At 38.1% G+C, this 19,680-nt stretch overlaps 1 protein-coding gene across 2 annotated transcripts in view; it reads right to left on the bottom strand.

Annotated features, from left to right (window-relative positions):
• SP100 (SP100 nuclear antigen) overlaps nucleotides 1-19,680 on the bottom strand; it is a 71,544-nt gene that overhangs the window by 5,291 nt on the left and 46,573 nt on the right. For both annotated transcript variants that reach the window (XM_072961829.1, XM_015242317.3), the window contains 4 exons: nucleotides 8,069-8,140; nucleotides 4,377-4,424; nucleotides 3,039-3,143; nucleotides 1,790-1,932 (listed from right to left, as the gene is read on the bottom strand). In XM_072961829.1, the coding sequence (XP_072817930.1) occupies nucleotides 1,790-1,932; nucleotides 3,039-3,143; nucleotides 4,377-4,424; nucleotides 8,069-8,140 (368 nt within the window). The remainder of the gene's footprint in view (nucleotides 1-1,789; nucleotides 1,933-3,038; nucleotides 3,144-4,376; nucleotides 4,425-8,068; nucleotides 8,141-19,680) is intronic.

Here is a 19,680-nt window from a genome sequence, read left to right as displayed (position 1 = left end):
ATAATAAAGTGTAAACTGTGGTCTCATAGAGTATTTTGGGATCTGGAGATGGATGTGTATAGAAGGCTAAATAATGCCCCTCCTTGCAAAAATGCCTAGTTCCCACACCCATGAATGCGTTAACTTTCATGGTGAAAGGGGCTTTACAGATATAATTAAATGAAGGGGCTTGAAATGGGGCAATGATTCTGATTATCTTGACGGGGCCAATGTAACCACAAGGGTTAAGAGTGGGGCAGGAGGCTCAGAGTGAGTAGTAGGACACATGATGACAGAACAAGAGGTTGGAGTGTTGCAGAGACGGGGCCATGAGCCACGGGATGCAGGCTGCTTCTAGAAGCTGGAAGAGGCAAGGGACAGATTCTCCCTGGAAGGCTCCAAAAGGAACCAGACCTGCTGACACCCAGACTTGAGTCCAGTGAAACTGATTTCAGACTTCTGGTCTCCAGAACTGTAAGATAATAGACTTATATTGTTTTAAGGCATTAAGTTTGTGGAAAATTGTTATAACAACTATAGGAAACAAATTAAGTGAATTTTAAAGAACTTCATCAAACTGTGCTGTGTGAGCTGAGCCTTGCAGTTGAGTGAGGGTTTACCAGGCAGAAAGGCAGTGAAGGTCACATGAGGGGTCCATGGGTTAAATGGGCCTCCTCGAGTCCATCTTGCATTCTCTGACCAGATTCATACTTCTAAAGCCCTATTTCTACTTTTTCAGTCTGTCTCTAACTCAAACCTCCCATGACCTCCCCATGATTAAATGAAGCATTCAGCCTCTTTCCTTGGACCTCAAGACCTCCACACTCAACCCAGCTCATGTATTGAGCCTTATTACCTGCGTTTGACAAAATGTTGGGAGGATTTTCATGCCATCCTTTCAATGTAGAATTTTTCATTCCTACAGTTTTGCTTGTTAGAACCATTCTTCTTCTATGACCCAGCTCAATGCAAACTGTTTCAAGAAACTGTCTTCAGCCTCAAAGCCAGAAATGACCTTCCCTCCCCTAAGCTGCTGCATCTCTTCCTGCCAGCACCTCTCATTACAGCATCCATGAGCTGTATAGTCCTGTGGTTACAAATGTGCAGCCTTACTCCTGGTTAGGAACTGGGAGCCACACTACAGTCCCTGTGGCTTTAGATGTATTTCAACAAATATTTGCTAAGCAAAGAGCTTTTCTGCATCATTAGAGTGGTACAAGGAAGGACCATCTGGGGCACGTGATAGAGTCAGAAGGCACAGGTTCGTCTGTGACAGAGACCTGGCCTGCTTTGTCCACATCAGGGAGCTGATATGAAGACCAAGTAGATATTTTTAAATATATTTTAAATATTCTTTTTCAGGAATGAATTTCAGATGGCTATCAAAATAAACAATGTTGAAATATTCTGTCATCCAGGAAACACCCATATTGGTGTATTATTTTCACATACCTGTTTCTACTATTGTTACTTTAAACATTGGCTCCCCAGATCTAAGACCCTCCCCTGCCAAATTTAAATTATCTTCCTGTAACCAGATTGCACAGTGACAATTACTAGTAGCAGAGTCAAGGCTACAGTTTACTGTCTTACTTTCAAAAGTGTAAGAGTTTATGTACTTAGAGGGTGAATCTGTAATGTAAACCAGCAAAGGTAACACCCACATGGCAGGTTAGTAATAATACATGCATTGGGACCCGAGCAAGGCGGGTCATGACGGTTTTCTGGACATTGAAAAATTCTGCTAAACTTTGAAGTTCATGAATCATGATACTAAATCCTTGATTTCAGCCCTTTGTCACTAGAATACCTCAATCAAGTATTTTAGGGGCCATCCACCGCAGCGCACACTCATCTTCCAGTTCTTGGATGCTGCGCGTTTTCCTTCAACTTCAAATTCCCTGAGGGTGAACCGCCTTCCATCCTTACTCTGTACGCACTTCTCGGAGACTCCTGTGAGACCAAGACAAGCTAAGGTACCTCTATCACCACGGTGTGCTCCTGATTATGAAAAACCCCAGAACTTGAAAACTCCCACAATGTGGATTGAGGGCACCCATTTTGGGGTCAGAATCGGCAGCAGGAGAGCTGAGTTCCCTCTCTGAGGCCGCACAGCAACTTGAAAGGTGAGGGCAGAAGTGGACTTCTTGCTGTGTGCATGCACTTATTTGACTTTCATGCAATGAGAAGGATAGTAATTACTACCAATATTTACTTTTAACAAATATTTCACTATATTCAAAAGAGAAAACAAAATGGACGGTTCTAAAGAAGAATGGGCAAGATTCTTTCTTTTCCCTTCTCTGAGATCTGAGTTTCTGAGGCGGCAGATAAGAGACACAGGTGGCTGTGTTGCAGGTGTCAGCACAGCCACATCTGCCTCGTCTTGTACAAAGCTGATCATCCAGCTAATGGCAATCAATTATTTCTCATATTTTAGGGGGTTGAAAATATTGTGAAAGTGACCAAAGACCTTGTTCACATGGGCTTGGACAAAAAAAAATAGTAAGATTTGTGCAAAGGATAAAGGCATTTGGGAACCTGAATTTGGGGAGGGGTTCCATCATTCTCAGAACTTAAAAGAGTGGCTCACTCTGCCTAAACGGTTTATATAAACAGTATGGTTTATGCAGAACATCTGCTCTCCTTCTGGGAGTTCGGAATTTTGGCATGTGCTAGGCAGAGGGTACTTAGGCAATTAACCCCTGATAGAAACCCTGGACTCTTTGGCTCAGGGCAGCTTCCCTGGCAGACAACATTTCACACGTGTTGTTATGACTTGCAGAAGAATTAAGTGCATCTTGGGCGAGGACTCTTGGAAACTAACACCTGGCTTCCTTTGGGCTTCGTTCCCTGTGCCTTCTCCCTTTGCTGATTTTGTTTTGTATCAGTTTAATAAATCGTAGCCGTGAGTTAGACTATATGCTGAGTCCTTTAAGTGTGACTCACCAAACCTGGCGGTGGCCTTAGATACCGTACAAAAAGTTGTTGACACCCTATACAGTATCTTATTCACATGGGAGTTTTCCAGCTGAAGTGTAGATGACTGTGAAACCCACCTTTTTTCATTTTCTCCTTATTTAAAATCCCTTCAACCTCACCGCAAGTCACGGGAAGTTCAGGAAGTCGAAAATCCATATTTGCTTCTCTGGGAATCTTTGAACCTGCAAGGAAGTATTATTATTATTTTTTCATTTCACCTCCCTCTCTAATTATGCACTGTCTCTCCTCACCCATCTTGAGACCGTTCTTTATAACTGACTATAACTTAATTCAACTTAAACATTTCTAGGTCTTTCTTTTAAGGCAGATTAGAAACATAAAGATAATGTCATCCTCCACTCCCAATGTCTAAAATTCTGCATACAGATTTCATGTGTAAGGGTCTGAATTCCATAGCTTGCTGGCTACAACTACCTGTTGCAGGAAAATTTTCCTTCTGTTGTTCTGAAGGAAGATTTCTAGTCATATTATTGCTTTGAAGTTACGGAGACGGAGAAGAAAGACTTCAACTTTTAATTTTTTTCTCCCCATTTGAGGCCTCAAATGGGGAAACAAAGCAGGGTGACAACGGGGCCCCTAGAAGGGCCGGTGTCTGTCCTCTCACCTTGCTCTCTGCTTTGTTTCACTTCTCCCTCATGTGAGCCACCTCAGGGTGGGTGCTCTAGGAGACACTGCAAGTTGCTCAGGGAGAGGGCCTTGGCACATCCTTGGGCGAGGGTGCTGGGGTCTGAATCCTCTGAAGCAGGTGTGGAAAGTCTTAGAAAGAACTTCAGTAGAAGGAACACCTACTCTTGCCCTTGTAGCCCACCTTGAGGGGGATCCATTAAAGACATATGCTTGGGTTTCTCTCTGGAGGAGAAGTGTAGGTTGTCCAGAGTCCTTCCAGAGTTAATTCTACAAGAGCTGTGGTGGACGTAGGAGGCCACTCAGTCTAACTCACCTGCCACCCACTCATTTATTGGAGGAAGTGGAAGCAAAGAAGAATGGCGAGCCGAAGTCACACAATCAAAGGAAGTTTAAGAATTAGGACACAGGTCTTGTATTACCACCCAGGGTCCCCCTTGGTGGGCAGTCTGTGGCTCTCTATGTGGGCAAGAGAAGGGTCAGATAAACAGCATGTGAGTCATACCCTTTATATATTTTTCTTTCTATTTCCCCCCTCAAAAGTTATCAGTGCAATGAGGGGAGCCCTGGGGTCTCTCACAGACCAACTGGCTAATCAGTGGATCACCATCCTTTCATGTTGTGGAAATTAACCAAGGCCAATGAACATCCTAACATTTCTTATCGATTCTATAAACCGATTAAGAAAATTGATTGATTACTTAAACCACAGTATAAAATCAAAGTTTAGATATTTAATTATTAAAAGTGAACTAATCATTTATTTTTACCTCTTCTTCTGCCTCTTTTCAGAGGCCCAGAGTTGACGGTTTTTCTCCCTAAGAAAGTAGAAAAATAACACAAATGTCTCTTATTTATAACATTGCATTGCAAACAGCAGTGTTTTCCCAAAAAACACTGTTCAAATGTAACTTTTTAGGAGCCTATCTAGCATATAAGGAAAAATAACAAATGCCTATATCAGGAGTTAGGGACTTTTCCTGTAAAGGGCCAGATAGTAAATATTTAAGGTGTTGCAGTCCATAATCTCTCTTGTGACTAACTCTGCTGTTTTATTGTGAAAGCATTCATAGATAATACATAAATGAAAAGATGTGGCTGTGGCTGTGTTCTGATAAACTTTATTTACAAAACAGTTTATGGGTTGAATTTGTCCTGTGGACTATAATTTGTGGAACCCTGGCCTAGACTTAGTTATAAAGACGATGCTTAACTGAGATTTATCTTAGATTTCTTTTGCTAATATCTTCAAATCATTCCAAATAAAATTCAAAACATGTTTTATGTATTTCCCAAGCAACAGAGCAACAGATGAGAAAAGTAATGAAGTTGGACATCTGTTGAGTGCTTATTGTGTGCCAGGAACCATCTTTAAACGTTTAATTTCCTTGATAAATTTACTTCATACTTAGAGCAAATTTATCAAATAAACTAATAATATCCTCATTTTGCAAATGAGGAAATTGTTATGTAGAGGTAAAAGTACAAATTAAATAAAAATATTGAAGATTTTCTTTGATAAAGAGACAGTGATAAAAGGCAGCAATATTAACTCTCAAGGGAGACCTCATGCTGGACTCTATAGGTCAAAGAGCTGCCATAAACCCTAACTTGAAAGAAGATTTTTGTACCAAAAATGGTAGCAAAAATGACTAAGGACTTAAAAACTAGCCCAATGATCCAATGAAAGAGAACTTATAAAATTCATACTCAAGTTCTAAAAGTTGTAGGGTTAGAGACAGCGCAAAGGAGTGACTTAAGAGATGTCTCGGAAGAAAGTAGTACCTGATTTAAGTATTGATTGTGTCCAAAAAAAAAGTCATATCCACTTGCATGTTTAGGTCTGCCATTATTCAAATTTATTTGAATGGTGAAGTCAGGGACACACAGTGGGTGTTTTCTTGCTAAAGGTCTGTGCCCATAATTCTGTGCCCATGGCTGGAATCCTGGAGTGCTAATTTGGATAATACGGGTCGTAGAAGAAAATATCCTCTAGATACTCAATCATAACTAATCTTTCCTTTAAGCAGATTATGACCAGTTGAGTCTGGAAAGGAATCTTTTCTTCAAACAATAATAAAAAGCCTTCAGATTGATGATGTTATCTCATATTCTGGGGCTTTGCCATAAAAATTACTCAAGTTTTCCAAAAAACCTCATCAAAATAAAAATGGCCCCATGAGACATTTGCTGATGGCTCCCTTCCCAAGAGAAATCACATCCCAAGATCAAGCAGGTTCTACCTTACAAGATGTTACCTTTAGGAAATTTATCAAGGTATTATGGAGGGACACTGAGAGGAGAGATAGCTGAACCTGCTTAGAAGAATCATAAGCATGGCTGTGATCCTGAAGAGCTAAGAGAAATAAGTAAAATGGAGAAAATATAGGTAAAGCTTTTTAAAAAATTGCTCTAGATTGATTGGTTTCAAAGAATGTGATTGTGCAAAATATGACAGTCAGTACAGCTGCCAGGCATAAAAGGTTATCCACACAGATGTGGTTCCCTGTGGAATAGTCCTCTTCTGTCACTAATGATGCCAAAGTGGCAGGTGTACCCAGGAAAAATGGCCACTTCTGACTCTCTGTCTGTCTCTCTCTTTTCCTGCAAGAATCAAGGCCAACTGTCCCACGAGAAGACACTTGAGTTCTCTTGGCTTTCTCCTTCCTCTCCTTTCCCAAAAAGACCCCAGCTCTGGCTATAAGCTGAGTATGTTTAACAGTAGCCATTACTGGCAAACATATATTCTCTTGCTCTTAGTTTCTCTCTGTGAAATCTTTCTGGGACTGTTGAGTGAGCTAGACTTCCCTTTCATTGAAGCCTGTTGAGGACAAATAACTACAGTGTTTGTTTCTGCGCTAGCCAGCACCTTTTCGTTATCTTATATCCAGGAAGTAAAAAAATGCCTGGATAAAGTAGGATTTAACTATTCTTGGTTCTACCATATTAATAACTACCTACTATTACTAAAACCTTACATTAACTCTTACAAGTAATAATATGGTCAGAAAAATTAAAACTCATTTAAAAATAATTTTCTCAAGAGTTGGAGAGAATCATCAGACATCTGCCTTGAAGCCAAGAGAAAATATGTTGAAAAATCCACATTGGAGATAGATCTCAGTCTTTGGGAATGTCAGGGAAGGAGAGACTATCAGACTTATCTTTAGCAGCATAAAGGTGAAGGTCATGGCTAGAGTGTTCTGTGGGGGGAGAGGGGCTGAGCCAGGAGCCAGCAAGGGAATCAGTGAAGAAGCATGATTCCCATGGCTTGGTGGAGGGCCCTGTGGATGGGAGTTGAGCTGGGTGTTCTTGGTACTCTTTCCAAAAGAACCACATAGAGCAATGAGGTAACTGCAGTGGGGTGCTAAGCTTCCAGAAGGACCATCCAATGCCTAAATTCCCAAGAAAGTTGGCCACCACTCACTACTGAGTGGTGGTAAAACATATTGCTTCTGCTGTGCCAGCGAGAAATTTCTAGCCAATTTTTTTTTCTAGAGAAAGAGTTTTAGACTGTAATTTGTCTATAATTTGTCAAATCTGTAGATTTGATTTAGGGACTGGCTGAGCAGTGAGCAGGATCACAATACGGCAGCTTAGCAGGAGATGGTGTTGTCTTAACTGCTTGGCTCACTTCTCCATCACAGTAGCTTTCTCCTGGTTGGAAGGGAAGCTCAGTGGAGTTCTATGGTCATCTGAAAATTGCTCAGGGAGGAAGGAAGCTTTGCCTCTTAAAAACTCTACATGATGTAGTGTCATTGTGTGTGGGGGGTACTGAGAATTTGACTCCATAGAAACAGATGTAAAGGTTTTAAGATTAACTTCACAATAATTAGCTGCTGTTCCTCCCCTTCCAATTCAGCGATGTTGGGAATCCATTAAAGACACTTGGGCTGCTGGTTGGCCACGCAGATGAAAGAGCTGTCCATGGTCCTTCCTGAGTCCATTGGTAGAACCATAGGAAGTGAAGCTGGGATGGGCCTTGGTTAATCTCTCTATTATTATGTATTATCTCACTTTATTTCACTTTACAGAGAGTAAACTGAGGCAGAAGAGTCAAGGTGACAGACCCAAGTCCACAAGACTACCTCAGGGTGGTAGGAAATGAGGAAGGACAGCTGCATCACTTGTAAGTTCCACAGTGTTTCATGGCTACAACTATTTCCAGCCTTGAAAGTTATCAGTTCAGCAAAGGCAGAACTGCTATAAGCCTCAGGTCCTGGGTTCTGGCTGCAGACTCATCACCATATTACTTGCCTGTGATATAATCTTTCTTTCCCCGTCATATTTTAGAAGCTGACTAAATCTTATTTCTCAATAGTTAGTAGCTATATGAAGCAATTAGAGAAATAAGTTTGTTACTAAAAGCATAGAAAAAAGCATGAGAATTTAGATGTTCAGCTACTGAAATTTTATTAAATATTTATTTATTTATTTATTTATTTATTTATTTATTTATTACCTCTTGGTTTGCCTCTTTTCTTTGGAGCTCTGTTACTCAGAGTTTGGACTCTACGTCTGCCTCTCTTTCTCACTGAAAAAAAAAAGAAAAATATAAAACAGATGCTGCTGAAAAGCTGCACTGCATGTAATAGTGCTTTTCAAAAATTCCATTTTACTATATATTTTTAAGAGACTGCTGCATAAAGAAAAATATATAACCCATAGCCTTGAATTTGCCAAGCCATTGATGGTTAATCTGGGTTCATCCTAGACTTCATTTTATTTACCCTTATATTAATCCAAATTCATTTATATCCACATTAATAAAAAAAGAATTTAAGACAGAGTTCTATTTCTTATATCTCAAGGAACACTGTGAGAATAATAGTAATGAGAGGTAACAGTTGCTAAGTGCTTATTATATGCTAGACATGAATATAAGACCCTTACATCTACTAATTTATTTTTAGGGACTTTTACTACCCCCATTACCAATGAAGAAACTGAAGCATCTAGAAATTTAAAAATTAAGTGAAGTAATGCAGATTTCCTTTGGTTAAGAGGCAAAATCAATGGAAACAATGTGAGGATTTGGATTGTCAAGGAAGATGAGATGGTGAACTACACGGATGAAACATTAGCCATTATCTTAGCCCTGAATGAAGGCTTTTGGGCTGAAAATATCATGGAAGTGACCAAAGACCTTGTTCACATGGGTTTGGACAGAAAAAAAATGGGATTTAAAAAACTAACCAAGAGAATATTGCTCAAAGAGAATTAGTAGAAATAGAGGTTCAAGTCCTAGAAAGCCTTAGGGTTAGAGATATCAAAGAAGGATTGACTGAAACCTTATCTCAGCAGGCTCACAGACATAGTAAACAAACACGGTTACCGGGGAGAAAGAGAGATAGGAAGGGATAAATCGTGAGTTTGAAATTGCAACTATTAACTACTATATATAAAATAGATAAACAAGTATAGCACAGGGCACTATATTCAATATCTTGTAGTAACCTATAATGAAAAGGATTACTAAAAGTACATATACAAGTATATGTATGACTGAAACATTACGGTGTACATGAGAAGTTGACGCACTGTAAATGGACTATATTTCAATAAAAAAAGAGAAACTTTATCTTGGGAGAATATACTCCCAGGTTAAGCAGGTGGTGGGTTTGGGTGGAAAGATGGTGAGGCTTGTACAGGTGAATCTTCTGAACACCATGTTCAAATATGTTGAAATCCAAAGTAGGGCCATGAAGTGTGCACCCTTTCTTTCTTTTTCCTTTCCCTTCCCTTCCCTTCCCTTCCCTCTCCTCTCCTCTCCCTTCTTTCTTTCCTTTCTTCCTTCCTCCCTCCCTCTCTCTCTCTCTTTTTCTTCTTTCTTTCTCTCTATTTCTTTTTCTTTTCTTTTCTTTTCTTTTCTTTTCTTTTCTTTGTCTTTTCTTGTTTTCTTGTTTTCTTGTTTTCTTGTTTTCTTTCTTTCTTTCTTTCTTTCTTTCTTTCTTTCTTTCTTTCTTTCTTTCTTTCTTTCTTTCTTTCTTTCTTTCTTTCTCTCTTTCTTTCTCTCTCCTTTCTTCAGTTCGATGGATAGACTACAGTTTGGGCTTGTTCAGCCATAGGTATCTTAGGAAAACACATTTTCCTCTTCTGTATTTATCTGGTTCTATCTGATTCACCTTTCATCAAACCTGTTGAGGCCAAATACATTAAAGAAATAAAAGTAGTCTGGTTCAGTTTACCAGAGTTCTTTGAGATTTAAGACCTGCTAATAACTGGTTTTTGTGAATTTTCTCACTCAAATACCCCACAGGAAGTAGAGCAGCTGTTCTTGAGTTTCCTGTCCAAATACTATCCATTGACATCAGATACTTGCTATAGGATTTAAGTGCTCCCTGCTCCTCAAGGCAAGCGAGAAGGCTTCAGTCTCCAGGTAATTGATCTGTGTCTCCAGGATTTTGAAGGAGGCAGAGATGTTTAAAGACTCAAACTGGAAAAGTCTAGAGAGGGTGACCACATTGGGAGCCAGCTACACCTCCACTGACATTAGGACCATGAAGAGGCATGCTTCTCAAGAGCCTCCCTGGGAAAGGGAGGAGTTCAGTTAGTTGTTGAGAGATATTCTGTCCAGGAGGATTATTTGGATGAAAGAGGTGACCTCAGGTTGGGTGTGGGCATCCTAGAAGCTGGGAGACTGAGAAGGAAGTGGTAAGCAGTCAGTTGAACTTTCTGCATTAGGGGAACTTGAGTTGAGAGTTTGTCTCTAAAGAGGGGAGTCTTTGAAGACCCCACAAATGTGGCTCATGCATCCACCATATCTGGGAGATATGAAGGATCTATTGTGAGAGGACAGTTCTTTCTCCTTACCACTTCCTTCTCTCTCTCCTTCCCAAACTTGAACTATCTAAAAGTAACAGGTACTGAATGGTGTTAGAGAGGAAGTGTGAATGAGAGAAGAGGCTGGCCTTACCCTTTGCAGTTTTAATATTATATCAGCTCAGTCTTTCTAATATTGAATGAGAATGTCACTGCTGTTGAAAGGGACTAGCACAACTCTGGGGTTTATCTAAGACTTCATCCTGGGGCATGTAAAGAGCTATTTGAGGGAAAAAAAGTTTGATGAGGAAGTAAGTAGGAGAAGGAACAAATGTGATTTGTACTTAGACTGTTCATTCCAACTATTATAATAGATCAAGTATGGCACAAAAGTTCAGAGGACAGAAGTCTTAGACCTGAGTAAGTGTAATCTGGGAAATAACCAAGATGATAAAGATAAGTATAGAGAAAAATGATAGGGATGCTAGAAACATATGTATATATTTATATTTAAATATGTGTGTATATATATAGTGTGTGAAATATATATATATATAGTGTTAGAAATAATCAGAAGAAGGAAAGGAAACAAAATATATCCAAATATGTTTTAACTCCAGAAGAAAAAGCTTGCCATATTGACAGTGCCATATAAATGCAACAGCAGCATTTTCTATAATATGATGTTAAAGGATGAACAAAGAAATAAAGAATACAAGAGAAACATAAGTAGAATGAGAGAGGGAAGGAAAAAAGAAGAGAGACAAAGAAGAGGGAAAAAATGAGGAATGGGATAGAAATAAAAATTACAGAACTGGATGCCAAGAATGGAGTGCCACTTATCTTTTTCATCTTCTGCTGCACCAAGTCAGTGTGCTGTGCACTCTGAGTTTGGTTTAAATAACTGAGTGTTTATCAGGCTTAGATCTGAGGTTATAGCCAGAGTTTGGCTTCTACTTAATTGCTTCAAGTTCTTTCTTGTCCGTCTCTCCTTATTCTGTTGAGAGCTGTGTTCGTTAATTACAATAAACTTCTCTAATGCATTCTTCCTCCTCTCCTACTCTGGGCTGGCTTGTCTCTGCCATAAAGCTCTGTGCTGCATCCAGGTTCCAGCTCTTTTATTGCCAAAGGGTCTCAGGTGACAATGGAGTCAGGTTTGAACCAATGGAGAGTATCAATTTTCCTCTTTATTTGAGGAAATCAGTGACTTTGGATGAAAAAGGGGAGGGCAAACAGGTAGATTGCTATTTGTTGCCCACAATCATTCTCCCTTTCTTCCATTGGAATAGAGTTACAGCTGGACCCATGGCTGCTTGTTTAGAGATTATAATTCTCAGCCTCTCCTGATGCTAGCTCTGGCCGTGTGACTAAGTGTTGACCAATGGGATGTGAGCAGAAGACTTTAGGTTTTTCCATTAAGAGAAACAGGTGGCTGATTTCCCTGTCAATGAAAGACAGTAAAATTATTTGAGTTCTTGAAGAAGAAAATCAAAATAATAGAAGAAATACTTGAACATAAATTCAAGAAAAAAACTTTTTGAAATTACAACAGAAAATAGAATATACATATCATATGGACATATATTTTCACCCTGTAGCAGAGAAATTGACTTCAAACAGTCAACCCTGAAATATATTCCAGCAAGCTTAGTGAGCTTTAAAGATTAAGAAATAATTGAATGGACAGCCTGGGCAAAAATATCAAGTCATTTTCAAGGGAGAGGGTCTCATTGGCTATAGAATTTTCCACAGCAACATTTAATGCCACAAGAAAGTGGGAAAAAACCTACAAGATAGTTCTAGAAATAGAGTAAGCAAATTATTTTTTATGTATAAATAATAAAACCAAATATTTTTGAATAGAAAAATTCTAGAAATATTGTTCCTTTGAGTCCTTAATGAGAAAACTACCAGAGGACCCACTTCAGCAAACCAAGACAGGACTGGAAAAATTTTAGCAAAAGGATTAAAATAAAAGTGTAAATGAGGTGACAGTTCAGAATGATAAGCATATATGCCCTGACAATATAGAAATGATATAATAACAAAAAAATTGGGGGGAAGGGAGAAATATGGGTGGTAGAGCAAGGTCATGGTTTGTTTTACAGCTAGGAGTCAAAGGGTATTATTTGGATAAATCAAGGATATATCTAAAGCACAATAAATAGCCGAGAGGCAAACATAAAGGGAACATCATGGCCTAAACTAGGTGGGAGAGAAAAGAGACTGGACAGAGAAAAAAGATATATGTTAATTTCATAAATTTCCTGGGTGAAAAATTAATAGGTCTGTCTAAAGAGAGGACCAAAGGTATCATATAAAGGTAGTTCTAAGAGTAATCACTATGACAAAAGTACAAATCTTTGTAAATATCAGAAGTATATATTCCTAACCAGTGGAAATATGGGAAATGAGCAGAGGCACAATCATTCATTTCTTTCAAGGGAAAGACTCAGAAGTGGCTCATGTTTCTTCTGCTCAGATGCCATTGGCCAGAGCTTAAGTCATGTGACAGGGCCTGCATGAAGGTTGAGGGGGTTGGTCTCAGGTAACCAGCCACGTGCCCAGCTATAACCACTACAACAGAGACGCAGGCCTTCCGAAGTATCCCAAGTACACACATGCACATAAATGCTTTGAAGACAGAATGTAGAATGTTGACATTTTTATTATCCAAGACCCTAGGACATATAATATAAATTAATATAACAAAAACAAGATCAAACATTTCAGTCCTATCAGTAAAAGCAAATAGGCTTAACACATTTAAATAAAATATTTTGAGATTGAATTACAAAATAAACCCCAAGTTTCAATCATATACAAAAGACTCAAGTAAAAAAATATATATTTAAATGCTGAAAATAAATGTATAGGCAAAGGTATGTGCAGCATACATCAACAAAAAGAAACCAGGGATTCATGATCTGAATATTAGAAAAAAAGTATAATTCAGGTCAAAAAGTTTTAAGCAAGTAGAAATTACAAGAGATAGAATGAGAAACAGATAGAAACACACTACTAGAAGACAATTTTATTTTTATATCCTTCAGTCCACAAGAGATCAAGTGGACAAAATGAGGAGACTATGAAAGACCCAAATAATACATTTTAACAAGGTTGATATGATTGATGCATATTCAACTCCATACCCAGAAAGTAGAAATAGAGAATTTTCTCCCACCCTCTCTTAAACAACTCTTGAGTCAAAAAGTAAATACAAATCCACATTGCAGACTATCTAGCAAACAACAGCAATAAAATGTTGCCAATGCAAACTTTTGTATTATTTAATTAAAAATCCCACTAATTCTAGAAAGATTGAAAATATGTATATATACAGCCAATCTTCATTATTCAAAGATTCCATATTTGCAAACTCTGTTCACTCATTAAAATTTATTTGTAACCTCCAAATCAATAGTCATGGCACTTTTATGATCATGACACATTCATAGATGTACAGAAGAGTGAAAAATTTGAGTTGCCTGATGCAGATGTCCCAAGCTGAGGCTGAACAAGGTAATACTCTGCCTCATTGTTTCAGCTCATTCTGTAAACAAGTGTCCTTTTGCCATCTATTTAGTGCCATGTTTTTCTAATTTTTGTGCTTTTTTGTTGGTGATTTTGCTGTTTAAAGTAGCCCCCAAATCTAGTGTCGAAGTGCTATCTAGTGTTCTTAGACTGAGATGTAGCTTATGGAGAAAATACGTATATTAGATAACCTTCATTCAGGTGTGAGTTATAATGCCTTTGGATGAGAGTTCAACCTTAATAAGTTATATATTAAACAAGGTGTCTTTAAATAGAGACACTTATAAAACAAAGGTATATATTTATTGGTTAACAAAAATATTGTGACCAGAGGCTCACAGGAACAAAACCCTGTATTTTCTCTGGGAGCAATGACTCAATATTAGCTAATTTTGTGTTTGGAGTGACTTTATAGAACCTAAATCCCATGAATAATGAGAATTGGCTGTATACGTTTACACAGAGACACTTACAATGTATTTTCAGAATCCATTCACTTTTCCACTATTTTTTATTTCAGTTATATTTTTCAGTCTCAGAATTTCTATTTGGTTCTTTTAAAAGTAATTTCTACTTCTTTATTGATATTTGCTGTTTAGTGAGAAATCATTTTCTTTTCTTCTTTACACTGGCTTACATTAGTTCACTGAACATATTTAAACAGCTGGTTTAAAGTCTTTGTTTAGTAATTCCAGTATCTGGCCTTCCTTAGAGATAGTTTCTACTTTTCCTGCGTATGGGCCACACTTCGTTGTTTCTTTGCATGTCAAATAATTTTTTTTTAAAAGATCGACATTTTAAATATATAAGGTGGTAATTCTGAAAATCAGACATCCCTATTTCCCCAAAGTTTGTTATTATTGCTACTTGTGGTTGTTAGTATTGATTTTTGTTGTTTATTTAGTGCTTTAAAAAAAAATCAATTCTGTGTTTTTTTCCATGCAGCCACTGAAGTCTTTGCTGTTAGTTTAGTGGCCAGCTAATGACTAGAAAGAGATTTCCTTAAATATCTGGAACTGATAAGTCTCCTAGTATTTGCCAAGGGGTTCTGTGCATGTGTTGGTGCATGGCTTCAACACACAGCCAGCCAGTTTACAACTCCACCTTACCTCTCACTTCCTGCTTGCACATAGCCTCAAGGTTACCCAGAGGTGAGAGTTCAGGGCTTTCTTAAGTCTTTTCTGAGTGTGTGCACAGTCCTGGCTATGTGTACTTCCCTAGACATGTGTGTGGCCTTCTAGATAGCCAGGAACATGTTAGAGTTTTAGACATATAATATATACATATATATGTATATATTATATAAAATATTTTATTTAATATATTCGTTTATGTAAACATATTTGTGTATTATATGATTTTTACATAATTTACTTATTTATATGTATTTTGTATTTTAACATATCTTATTTACAACTTATTTTATGTATTTATTTTATACATTATACCTATATGAATATATTTCTATATTATATATTTTGTATAATATGTAATTATATATGTATAAATAAAATATTTAAATATATATTTATATATGTTGCAGTGTTATATACGTATGTGTACGTGTGTGTGTGTGTGTTTTCAGAATTCACCCGTTTTTGAACTCCTCCAATGCCCCTGGTTAGTCCAATCCACTGTCACACTTGTCTAGACCATTATAATAGCATCCTTACTGGTCTCTTATTCTAGCCTCCTAAAGTATATTCTCCATATAGACTCCAGAGAAATCTTTCAAAAATATAATACAGATCATATTATTCTCCAGATCAAAACTCTTCAATGTCTTCTCTTACTAAGACAAGAATCCAAAGTCATTGCTATAACCTATGAGGTCTACATGCCCCTGACAAACCACTCCCACTCTTTAACCTCTACTTCCCCAGCCAGTGGCCACCTTGCCATTCTCCAAAAGGACATGCATGTTTTGTCTCAGCCTTTGCACTAAGGTCTTCTCAGCCTCAGCTCTGTGGCTTTGTCCCTCATGTATTTGGATATGTACTTATATGTTGGTTTGCCAGTGAGGGTCTCTCTGGAAACCCTAAGTAAAATGGCCTGTTTCTGTCACTCTGTACCTCCATTACTCTTTATTTTTCTTTACAGTATTATCACCATCTAAAATGTTGCATATTTATTTGTGTATTATCTATATACCCTCCACTAGAAGGTAAGCTCAATGAGATTTTGTTCATTTATTTATCCCTACTAAGCAGCTTTGGCAATTAACATTTGGAATAAAAGAATGAATAATCTAAAAAGAAAACAATAAATAATGCATGCCATATGTGACATCACACATTATTGGAGAAGCTAGGAAAATTGGTTATCCATGTTGAAAAAATTTAGACCCCTACCTCATATCACCAAAAAAATGAACTTCAAAAGATTAAAGATCTAGATGAGAAAAGAAATAAGGGTGTCTGAGCCGGTTTCTCTAAAAATTAAGTGTCTATATTCAGAAAGTTTATTTTTGAAACCATCTCAAGGATCACGAGTGGAGTACTGGGAAGAGGGAAAGAGGAGGAGAGAAAGCCAATTGTGTTGGTTGCCACTGTGCTCATCTGAACCTCCATCCTGCTGAGAATCCTTTGAAAAGCTATAAAGAGTAATCCTCAAACTATTCATCTTAGAAATGGAAGAAAGAGTATTTACTCATTGGCTCCTGGTCATCCATTGCTCAAGATATCCAATAAGATAGGAAAGATATGGAAAGATAACCTGAAAAGTAGCCTCAGATTAGGTCAAGATTTCTTAAACAAGAATTGAAAAGCATAATTATAAAGGATTGTATAGACAAATTAGATGACACAAAGATAAATCAGTAGGTACATAAGAAACATAATAAATCAGGCGAAAAGACAAGTCACAGGTTGGAGAGGATGTTTAAGGACATAGAGATGATGGAAGGCTTTTCTGAGGAGGAGATGCTTGAGCTGAGGGGAAAGGCATTTTATGTAGTGTCAACAGCAAGTGCAAAGGTTCTGGGGCAGAAACTTAGTTTGTTCAAGAAGGCCAGAGTAGTGTGTGAGGGAAAAATGCTAAGAGATAAGATGTAAGAGGTGATCAGAAGCAGCTTATGTAATGCTTTGTAGGCATGGTAAGAAGTTTAGACTTTTTTCTAGGTTCAGCTGGAAACCATTGAAAAAGGTATAAGCAGTTGGGTGGTAGATTGGAGAATGAATTATAGGTGGACAAGAATAGAAGAAAGACTGGTTAAGAGGCTTCTGCAGTATTCTGTATGCATGATAATGGGGCTTGAACTGGGGTAGTGGCAGGGGAGGATAAAGAATAGACAAATTTGATATATAATTTTGAAACGATGAATGAAATCAGGGGTTAGAAAAAAGGGAGGAATCAAACACATTTTCTACATTTTTGGCAAGCAATTGAGTAGACATAGTGCCATTTACTGAGATAAGATGACTGATGGTGGATGACAGGTTTGGGAGTGAAATAAATAAGTCTGTTTCATCACATGTCAAATTTGAGGCATCAAGTAGAAGTTTGGAGAGTAAGAAGTTGAACTTATGACATGGCAGTTCAAGAGAGAGATCAGAGGAGAAGAAATATAATTGGCAGTCATTAACATATTGATGGATGGACAGCTACCAGACTGGAAGAAATCCCTGGTGCACTTCAACATGTAGATGTCCGTAAGCCTAGAAGGGACCACCAACAACAACAGTACCATCACTATCAACATTGTCACCAGCATCACCAACGAATGACCAGGATGGAGCTATTAGCAAGTAGGAGATTATGATACTCCAGAAGATAAGAGAGGAGAGTGCACCCATCCACATGTCCTGAAGGGGAACCAAGTTCTCCCAGCTTACTCACCTGATCATGGTGATGCCAAGGCCTGCCAGGTGTTAGGAGGCAAGAGGCAGCCATCAACCTCCCAGCCAGAAAGATCATGATCAGGTGATCACCGCAGGCCACCCTCTGACAAGCCACACCAGCTCCATCCTCTTGACTGGAGAAACTAGCTTGTTAGGAACAGATCCCTTCAGGTCTACAGCCCAGGCTCCAGGAAAAAACCCCTGCCTCCCCATCCACACTGCTCTCCACACCTTCTGTCTACCCCTGTCTCCCCCATGAGGTCAGCAGGGCCACTCATCTGTGGTCACTCTGTACAGTTCTTCTGGAGTATGCGGACTAGAGGCAGCATCACCCTCACAATGAGATCTACAAAGAATCCTCATTAGCCAACAACATTGATTACTACATCAACATCTGTGACAAAGAACTAACAACAAAAATTACCAACCTTCTAATTTGTAGTTTCCTGACATTTCTTTATCCCTTCCTTTATTTTAATGTCTTTTTTTTGGCTTTAAGTATATATTTTATACAATCATATATTTGGATTAAACTTTTCACAAACTGATAGAATTAATTTAGTCATTTAAATTACTCTTCCAACACCTTTTGGATGCATAAATATGCAGAGGCTTAACAGTTTCTAATGTAGAGTCTCTCCCTCCTGCCATGCAGCAGGAGGATGGAATTCCTGTGATGCTAACACCTTCAACTTGGGGAAAGGACAGCTGGAGGAGGAGATAACTCTATAAGCATTTGGGCATGACACTGGTCTAACCTTGTATAATCAGTCTTTCTCTGTTCCAACATGGTGGAAAAATATGGAGGTTCCCACCTTGCTATTTAGAACTGAAAGTTGCTAGATTGTGGGGCTGTGTCTACAAACACATGTGTCACTGGGAACCAGTGTTGTGACCATATCCTGAGTTGTGTTGCAAATGAGACCCTTGACTCTTTGCCTCTGGGTGAAACTTAGAGCTTAAGAAAAAGGGAAGCTCTGGGTTCACTGCCTTATTCTGTGAAAGCAGGAGTCACTGTGAATTGTCCTGCCATGTTCTATAGGATGAACTATTGTATAAGATAGTTTTTTTAAAAAGAGACATCACAAGCACCCTCACCTAAATACTGAATAAACCATTCACATTATGTATTTAGGTGAAGGCAAGAAAGGAAACTGGAAAATAAAAAGATAAAAGATCTGAAGCTGATTCAGATTTAAGCAATAAGATGGGAGGCTATAGTAGAAAAATCCGTATACATCTTATTTTACTGTTTCTAGGTAAAATGTTTTTCAGGCCCTTTTCTGTTTCTGCCAGCAAAATTGAACCCTATGAGCCTCTGTTTCTTATAGGGCTAACTAGTCAAATTCCAGAGGCCAGATTTTTAAAATGTAAATCTTCATAACTAACAAGAAATTATTGAAAGAGAGGGAGGAAAAGTCCCCTTAAGCCATAGCTGGAGGAAGAGAGAGAGCATTCTGTATCGTAAAACTAACATAAAGAATCCAATTTGATAGTATTAAATTGAGAAATTTCATAAAAAGATCAATCTTATGGAGACATGTTCTGTTCTCTGTGATAAAGTTGTTCTGTTCTCTGTAACATAAATTTGTCCTTGGAAGAGTTATTTGAAGGAGTCTTGTAATACTGCCCCAAGTTAGAAATCATTGCTCTTTCTTATGAAGCCAATTTCCTAAGAAACTTAACTCCAACTGATTGTCTTGATAATTTGGGGTCCTGGCCATAGTATTTTAAGTGACATATGGATCCTTAAACTATATAAATGCTTGTACGACTTTATATTGAATCAGAAAAAGATCCTTAGGCTTCTGATTTCCTCATGTGCAAATAGGTAACACAATGACCATAGATTTCCTATTTAAATAAAGATTTTAAGAATTTTGTCTCATTTAAATTAATTCTAGCTATTCTGTAATGGGAAAAAAGATATTCATAGAAA

The sequence above is a fragment of the Vicugna pacos genome, chromosome 5 (assembly GCF_048564905.1).
Source record: "Vicugna pacos chromosome 5, VicPac4, whole genome shotgun sequence".
NCBI lineage: Eukaryota > Metazoa > Chordata > Mammalia > Artiodactyla > Camelidae > Vicugna > Vicugna pacos.
The sequence above is the reverse complement of the archived record's forward strand: the minus strand, read 5'-3'. Positions and strand labels throughout refer to the sequence as shown.